The sequence below is a fragment of the Charadrius vociferus genome, unplaced genomic scaffold (genome assembly GCF_000708025.1).
Source record: "Charadrius vociferus isolate BGI_N301 unplaced genomic scaffold, ASM70802v2 scaffold54, whole genome shotgun sequence".
NCBI lineage: Eukaryota > Metazoa > Chordata > Aves > Charadriiformes > Charadriidae > Charadrius > Charadrius vociferus.
Genome location: NW_009648350.1, coordinates 931647 through 940964, shown reverse-complemented (window position 1 = coordinate 940964; position 9318 = coordinate 931647). Strand labels below are relative to the sequence as shown.

Here is a 9318-nt window from a genome sequence, read left to right as displayed (position 1 = left end):
ACAGCCAGCCGCAGAGAGGGGTAAATCCTTTCTCAGCTTTGCAAAGCTCCTGAAGTACTTTTCAGCCAGTGATCTCATTACACTGGAAGGTATCCAGGGGCTGTTACGGGAACTTTCATCACTGTTATGAAGTCGTTCTGAAACCCCTTAACATTTTTTCTTTGCAACGAGTGAGTACATCCGTGTGGGTGCGTTCACTGACACACTGTCCTTTCAGGACTCGTTTTGAGGTGTGCAAGGATTTCTGGTGTTCAACCAAAACTGCCAGATCCTGCGTCGTCTGAACATCATGCAAGGAGAAACGACATGTCCCCTGGGTCCCTGTATTTCTTCCCTCACATCAGGTAGGCAGCCAAGCGAGCAATTTGCTTCCTGTTTTCAATTTAAGATGCATTAGAAAAGTAGTTTTGGCATGGCCAGCATGGCTCTGAGACAGAGTGGGGGAGCTGCCAGGGAGCAGGAGCTCTGCTCAGAGAGAGTGAGCAACCACCTTTGGTAGAACAAGGCTGCGTTGGTGGCTTCTCGGATCGAAACTGTTCCTCTTCTCAGGAAAAGCGAGTATGACCATGTTCCCCCCCCCAGCGCTGTAGAGGATTAGCCTAGAAAAGAATCAGCTCCAAGCTGGAGCTGAAAAGCAGCTGCTGAGTACAGCCAAGCAGAAAACCACTTAAACCAGGTAGGAACGGGGACTGTGATGCTCCATGTTCCTGCCCCTTCCACTGGCACCACCACAGCAAAGCAGGCGACGCACAGGTGGGTACATCCAGTGGGGTACGGACCTGCCTCCTGGGTCCTCCCAACACGACATGAGCTGTCCTGTGGAACCTCTTCCTTCCCCGGTCAGCCCTGAACACGTTTGACTAGAAAGCAAGGACAGAGTAGGCTGGCTGGGACGTACAGCCAAAGCAAAATTAACTACTCTTTGAGTGTGCTTTATTTAAGCTTTTCGGGGAAAAAAGCTGTGACGCTGTGTCTGTAGAGAACTCAGCAGCTTAAACCCCTTTGCACTAAATTCTTAGCTGTATATTTAACAGTGCTTGTGCTAGTAGTGACAATTCGCTGGCTGGGAATCAAAAGGTAAATCCGATACACATCTAGTGAAGGAAAAATGCACTTTTGAGTAGTACATCCATTATTCTAAGAGCTGTTTGCTTTATTCCATTTGGGAGCAAGCTCAAATGTGTCTGCGCTTTAGCTGTCAATTAACCTCCTCTCCTGCACTAGGAATTAAAACGGCTTGTCTTCAGGCTCTGTCAGAGGAGCCGCAGAAAGTTTTGACGGGGCAATTTATGATGCTACCAGCTCTTGCTGCTGGAAGTCGTTACCCCTGTGGCCAAGGCAGCAAAACGGAGGCCGTGACCAGCCCGTGACCAGCCCCTGCGCCAGGACAAGAGCCGTTCTTCAGACTGCAGCCGGCTCACGCTGCCAGCGGAGATCACTTTGGCACCGACACCGCTGTGCTGGGGGCAGTTCAATACTTGGGGGGGGCAAAACTTCAACAGAACTGGGAGTGTGAAGTGGAGGCACCAGTAACTTGTACCTCTACCATGCTTCGTTTGACTGCTATAATCAGAATGTACTTAATTAGATTACGATAGCTCTGCGTGGAGACACATTTCTCACAGCTGATATGGAGGTGGTCAAATTCAATTTATGTTTGCTTTCACTCTGCGTTTCACGCTCCATTGCTCATCCGCTCTGGCAGGGTGGTTTCCAGAGCTGAACAGACAGGAAAACGATGCTGTAGCTGTTTGCTATGCTCAAACGATAGTAAAATGACATTACCTAACCTGGACAGCAAGAACAGAAAAGGGAACTCAAATGCAGAGCATCCCAGAATTTGGTAATTTTTTTTAAAGAAGTATCCAAAATAAATAGCTGGCACCATTAAGAAATGCGTAATTTTTCTATGTTTAGTGAAAATACCTTCCTTACCCACAGCACCTAAACAGCACCCTGGAGTCACACCGGCTCAACCTCCCTCAACTACAACTTCATTAAATGCCTTATTTTGTGCAAAAATGTTTCCTTTTTGGTCTCCACCACTGGTGACCAGGCTTGAAGTGCAAGCACTAACAACAGGATTCAATTTTTGTTTCCCCTGCTGTTAGGGCTCAGTACCACCGATGTGAGCAGTTTTGAGGAGCGCCCTGGACAGACCTTACTGCTCTGGACTGTCACAGTCCTCTCCCCTACCTTGGTCATACAACAGGTGAGAGTTCTTGGGTTAAAGTAGATTTTAAAGCTTTATTGGTCTAAATAAAAAAAGTACAAACCATTTTTACAATAGAACCTGGTTAGTTTTCCGCGCTGTAGCAAACCCAAGGGAAGAGGCTGTCTGCATGCAGCGTTCAGGACGCAGAGGGAGCTGCGGACCTTGCGCACCCATCCTGCCCCCTCCAGAACGCAGGCTCCTGCTCGCGACACAGCTAACTTGCGGCAGGGGCTGCGGTCTTCTGACACAGCCTGGCCAGCAGTCCAGCCATTTGTAAAAGTGAGTTCACACCTTCTGCTATCTTCATATGAGTGTACCCGATTTCCTGGTGATAGAGACATTGTAAAATCTCCTGGTTTCTCCCCCAGTCTATGCACAGTATGACTAAATAGAACATAGCCCTTACTGCTAACAGACCAACTTCAGAGTCACTTGAATTTAAGAAAAACATATCTTCTCATGTAGATCCACTAGAATGTATTTTTTTCTTCTTCTTTTTTTTTTTTTTAAACCAAAGCCTCTATTTCCCCACTCCCTTTGTGTAAGGAGCAAGGTGCATATATTTGAGGACAGGTTTTAAACCTGAAGAGGGATTCCGCTACACCAGTTTACCATTTATCAACTGGCTGTTAATATAATTTAACATTTTACTATCTGTTGGACTAGAATCAAGTATGCTCTTGAAGAAAGTTCTCAAGGAGTTACTTGAAGCTTTGATGTAAATAATAAATTCAGCCAGCATTACATTTGTTATTAATCCTGGTTGATCACTAATGTGACTTTTGGCATTCCTTTTGGTTAAACTTCAAGTGACCATTCTTACTGACAAACTGATGATGCAGAGTGGGAAAGAAAGCAGTAAGAAGTTAAGAAATACTTCTTTGCATGAATATACAGCAAATCTCAAAGAGAAAATGCTGAGGCTGTCCCTGTTTTAGGAATCGCATCCTTTTCTTAAAAAGGCCCCAAAGACCCCACCAGGAGGTAGGTTAGTACTAACCTTGATAAATTCCAGTTTCAGATATTCTGGCATTTGAAAGGTTTTACACACACGGAAGATGTTGCCAATCACATCTTCTGGAGAGTACCCAAGTCGCCACAGGTGGGCAAGAATCTGTGCAGGCAAGAATAATCCTACATTCATCTGCAAAACTTACCAGGTAAGTCAAGCATATTCACTTTTGGAACAGCTGTATATAACTACTGGAACTACACGTACTATTTAACAAATTACTTAACCTCAATTGTTTAGTAAGTAATTTCAATACAACTTGCTTTGTTGCTTGTTGGCTTATTCATCAGAACAGACCCCTGCATAAAAAGGACTTAATTCATCCTTATCTACATGGTATTGCCCTTATCTTAGAAAAACCCCCACACTGTGAATTCTTCAAAACAGACCAGAATTCTGTCGAGAAAAAGTGTTTGTCTACACAGACACGACACATGAAAACCAACCTTGTATGCTTCATCAATATTTGCATTTATGCAGTGTTGTATCATTTCTTTCACAAGCAGAGGATGAGGCTCGTCACATACCTGTATCAAAGGGAAATATTACACTTCAAAATATAAGAAGACTCTGCATTAAACCCTTGGTGTTTCCACCAAGCTTCTATACAGTTGAAGTACTGAATCAGACACATTCTGTAACACAGATTAAATTTTAAGTAATGTGACTTTTCTGGTAACACAGCTCTCCTGCCGTGGCAGACTGAATAGCACGAAATGAGAACACCCAAGTAACAGATTCACAAGTTATCACTGTGAAACTTCCCAGCAGTTATCCGATTCGTGTGCTTTGAGAGAGCTGGAAAGCCACAAAGTCTCAGATGTGCCATTAGGGACTGCAAGCGCTCTCTCCCTTGTCCAAAGGCACGTGCGCTTTTTCACCCCCTAATGCTGTAATTGCTACTTGCATAGTGCTGTCTGCAAACCGGCAAAGCTCTTTCAAAGGCTCGGATACCTGACCGAAGGTCTCGCACAGCTGTAGTGCTCAACTTCTAGCATAACTATGTCACACTATTACTAACCTTGAAGACATTTTCACTGTTTATAAAGCCAAATCCAGAATACGTGGACTGTAAGTTGTTTAATGCCTGTGAAAGAAAAAATAAGACTTCATTTATTTTCTGAAGTGCTCTACTTCTCACTCCCCTCCTCAGGGTGAAATACACTTTTCAGAAATTGATGCCAAATAAGCAGTTTTCAATTAAGCACCAGAGCAAACCACAAATGTATGCAGACTTTGTTTCCTCCCACAAACTTGGTATCCACTTCCCACCAATTCACTTCTAAGGAGCAGATCCACCTTAAAACCTCACAAACCCAAATAGTTGAGTTTCACTTGTGCCACAAGTCAGTCACATCCCCTTTGCTTTACCCCTCCAAAGATAAATCCTCAAGAGCAACAATTGAAGGGGTTTTTGCTTTAAACAGAAGCCCTTGTTTTATAGCCTTTCTTCTTTTACCTGTCTCATATCTCCTTGGGCTGTGAAGATAATGGCTTCTAGTCCATCATCTGTATATGGTACATCCTCTTTCTCAACAATTTTAAGTAGCCTTGCAAGGATTTGTGAATCTGTCAGCTTGGTGTAACGTAGCACTGCGCACCGGGATTGAATTGGTTCTGAGGACAGAGATGCGTAATTAGCATTTCCCTCTTTTCTCATAAAAATACCATTTGTTTTCATCTTGGAAGAAGCTACCTCAGTTCCCAACTCGTAATTTTTCCTCTTTTAAAGAAAAAGAACATGTTAGCTCTAAACAGAATACAGCATCTCCTTAAGCATACACAATTGTTACAGGCCTTCACTTGAGCCCAAACGTGCTACTTGAGTTTTCCCAGATATGTGCAAATAAAGAAGCTCAGCTTCTTCTGTTCTCCTGGTTTTCTGAATGTATATTTTTATCATTGTTAAACAAGAAAAGTCTAAAGGTCTACAATGAGTTAGCCTATAGGCAAACTTCTATGTTTCAGAAAGCAAAAGGGGTTCAATACTGGTTATACAATACATCAAACATCTTAAAGTCTGGCACAGTTGGATGGAGATTAAGCCCAAAGTATGAGAAATCTGCTTCTTCAGTCATGCATAGCACTATCCATCAAAAACAGCTGTTCAGAGGGTTCACCAACTACACAAATATACTCTTCTTTTATTAGCTGGATGTAAAGGTGGTTTGATTTTTCAGAAGTACCATGGTTTCTTGCAATAAGCATGTCTGAGGTATTTCTGAAAACTGCCTTGGAGGTTAGCCAACAGTACGGAGAACATATGACAAAAACACCCAGGGACTACCAGCACTTTACCTATGATTTTGTCAGAGGCATTGCACGCAAGTGCGAAGCGCGTTGTTTTGGAATAAATTTCCATTGTTCTTCTCAAAGCTTGCTGTGCTCCATCTGTCATGCTGAGGGAGAAAAGGAGTTAGGACAGATTTTGTCCTTCGCTGACTTACAGGTGCAGCCTAATACCTATTTTTAGACAAGCTTCAGAGTTTACTGGTATTAGACAGTGCTTTGTAAATTACTTAATATTCTGGTTTGGTAAACTAAGCAGCTTTTTCTAGTCATGTGAATAAAACACCCTGCAGTGCAGGTAGTCACTGAGACCCCCATAAAACTAAAACACAAAATTAAACCATTAATACTGTGAAGAATACCACTACTTATACACAGATGGAGTAGAATGTCCGGTTTTCATCTAGTGAAATTGTCTACATAAGCCGGACTCTTTTCAAAGAGAAAGAACCAGTAAACTGGAAGATGCTATTGCACATCCAGCTAGATCCCAGAGCCTTTCACCCCAATATTTAGCATCTTCTTTGAAGCAATGATCTCTGATATGAGTAATCTTGTAAGAACAGTGTTCAATGTGTATTTATTTCCTATCAAATTATTTTTGATAGCCTGATAGAAACATCTAACACCATCCAAGACAGTAGCTCCGCCAACAGGACAGATACAACGTGTTTCACATAGTAGCTGAGGTCAAGAAAAAAAAATGACATACCTGTCTGCTTCATCAAGGATGATTATTTTATGCCGACCTTTTGGAAGTGTGACCTTTTGCTGAGCAAACATTTTGATTTTGTTTCTCACAACATCAATGCCTCTGGAACAATAATTCAAGTGATTCATGATCAGTTGGGTGAAATTACGTAATAGATCTTATTCATCAGCCACGGTGGCTGAAGCCCTGCTGAGCTCTCTATTCTCCCGCTGTTTGTTCCTGCCCCTTCAGCTGTGCCAGTATCACTGTTGTGAAGCCATGCTATATGCCAGCCTGCCTAACTGATTCACTTTTAAACACCAATACTCCTCGGTTTTTGGAGGTTTTGAAAAAAAAAATTTTACAGTATCGTGTGTATATATCAGTAACCTCACTTACAGTACTGCCATAAAAGGACAAAAACGTTGCCATAAAAGTTTGGCAAAAGGTAGGGATAATAAATGAGCAAAGGCAGAAGTGTTTAAGACTGCTTTGCTATTTTGCCAGTGCTTCACACAGCCGCAGCCACAAACCCAGCTATAAGTCAGAAGAGTTTAAGAAAAACAGCTGGATAGACTGCATTTTAGTACAACACAGAGACTTTCCTAGACAGAGTTCCAACAAAAACTTACTTTTACAAATAAAGGATTTTACTCTTTTGTTCTGTTTAGAAAAATGGATGTTGTGATTCTATAGCTCTTCTATAACTGATATTAACAAAGGCAGGTAAAATGTATAGGACTCATCAACAACCCTCTAGGAAACGTCCTCAGAATGCTTCAGGATGGGTCTGCTACAGAACTTGGGAAATATAATCAGCCCTTAGTGCCTGATCCTTGGGGTAGAGTCAGTGTCCTCCACATACCTAACACCGTTATGCTACAGTTTAATCCCCAACTGCCCTTATAGCCCTAATTTCTATCACTTCACTTTTTTTCCTAAGCACTGAAGAATTTCATTACAAACACCTTGCTCACTTTTCATTGTTCAGAGGATCTTCATGAATGCGGGAAGCTTAACTCTTCAAAGTAAATACAAGAAAACTGTACCGTTATGGATTCTGCACTCCATCTGTTTCTACTTTTGTGCATGAAAGTATCTATCAAGTTTATAAAACATCAAGTAATAATACCTACGTTGATAGTTGGACACCAAAGATTGCTTAACTTCCAGTTGGAAAAAATGCTTTAAAATAAGCACTAGAGGCCTTAATGTAGCATTAAGCCTATCACGCCAGCCTGAGTTGAACTAAAATGGATACTTGCTTCTTCATTAAAAGTTTTAAGTTAAAGAAGGCTTATTCATTCTCACCTGTCATTTGAGGCATTCAACTCCAAAACAGCATCCTTTAATGCAGGACCAAGCAGAGCACGAGCCAAGCAGAGGATACTGGTGGTTTTACCTGTTCCTGGGGGACCCTAAAAATGAAAAATGCAGTGATTGCTGGTAAGCTTAATGTCATTTTCTAAACTGTACTCTCTACAGTGTTCCCCAGTTATGAAAAACAGCTGCAACGGAGGATCTGCAGAGAGAACATCAGGCTAGAGGCTGCCTGATGAGGACGCTGCCTCCAACAGGAGAGAAACGCTGCAGGGAGAAGCACAAGACATGCCTCCGTTGGCACCTAAGGGCCAAGTAAGTTTTTACCAGGTTGTTTATGTCTTCTGTATTCTCCCAAGAACGTTGCTCCGTGACCATACAGTCAACATCTCTCTTACCAATACATTCAGGCACAATGCAAATCTATACTGGGAGGCTGTTGTGGCTAGATTTTAGAAGCCAGGACCAACACAGTGAAATACAGTACAACACAGCAATACTTACAGCAATTATAATATTTGGTACGTTCCCCTCTTTTGCAAAGACCTAAGGAAGAACAATAATAAAGTTAAATAAGAAAATAATGGGAACAAATAGTTTCCAATCCTATTCTATTTTAAGTGTGAGCAACAAAGCTAGCCCGTTCTTTTCTTCCCTCTGCTTTCATTTTTTTGGACCTTGCTGCTTTCTTTTTTTTATTGAACCATTAGAACTCAGTCCCTAGAATAATATGGAAAAACTTAAAAGCACTTAATATTACAGGTCTTGAGTACTCTTGCCTTTTCTTTGTTAATGTTTGCTAGTATAAACTTTCTGTTAACAAATGCGGTGTTTACAAACTGATTTGTCAAAGAAAATATTTTTCTTCTAGAAAACATTATATTTGTGTTTCTTTCTGTTGTTATATAAATTATATTTATTCAATGAAACAGTATTATTATAACAGCTACAAATTTTCTAAGTTGTATCAAAACAGGGCCAATTTACACAATATCCCAATTAAAAAAGGCTTATTTCCTTAGAACACCACTCAAATGTGTCCTTAAACATGTAACTTCTTGCATAAATCAGAAAGGTTTTTTCCACATACTCAAGTATGGATGTAAAAATACAAAAGTGCTTTTCCTGGTCTGTGGAACTGTGCAGAAATGTGTTTTTGAGCTAACCCCTAAAAAACCACAGGGACAGGTACACACCTCCAACCTGCTCACCGTATCTTCATTTCCAACTATTTCGCATAGTTTCATGGGTCTGTATTTTTCCACCCTGTAAAAGCATAACCCCACACGCTTCAGCACATCTAATGAAACTTTAATAGTGCTTTACACTGACAGTAAAGGAGGATCACGTTAAGAGAACACAGGACAAAGATGACATAACGTGCCTTTAGTGTAGACACCGCAGGGTCCCCCCTCACTGCTAAGCACACCATTCCACTAATTCCCAAAAGGCTGTTTTATTTCCACTAGTATAAAAAAGGAAAAGGAGTAAGAAAATGCTCAACTCGGAGAGGAGTTTGGCGCCTCAGCCTGCTACCAGGGCGAAGGGGAGATGTCGCCCTGTGCACCGGGAACCTCAAGTTCGGTGCTGTGCGCCCTCTCGTCCCTCTGGATTAACCCCAGGCGGGGCTGACTTTGTCTGGACGCGACAGGGACTTGTTAGTTTCCACCCGAGGCTGCCCGGTGCCCTCTCCCACCTCACAGGCCCCAGCCCTGCCGGGGCAGGTTATCGGGTACAGGCAGAGAGCCCTTATGGCTGCTAGGACCTGCCACCTCCGAGTCAGACCTAGCT

At 42.1% G+C, this 9318-nt stretch overlaps 1 protein-coding gene across 1 annotated transcript; it reads right to left on the bottom strand.

Moving 5' to 3' along the window:
* Positions 1-2367: 2367 nt before the first annotated feature.
* Positions 2368-8795, bottom strand: RFC2 (replication factor C (activator 1) 2, 40kDa). Its single transcript, XM_009885103.1, has 10 exons — positions 8724-8795; positions 8032-8073; positions 7519-7625; positions 6229-6330; positions 5526-5626; positions 4687-4844; positions 4249-4314; positions 3674-3754; positions 3216-3329; positions 2368-2540 (listed from the first exon to the last, which is right to left on the bottom strand). The coding sequence occupies exons 1-10, from the start codon at positions 8772-8774 to the stop codon at positions 2430-2432; spliced, it is 933 nt and encodes a 310-aa protein (XP_009883405.1). The 5' UTR covers positions 8775-8795; the 3' UTR covers positions 2368-2429.
* Positions 8796-9318: the final 523 nt, after the last annotated feature.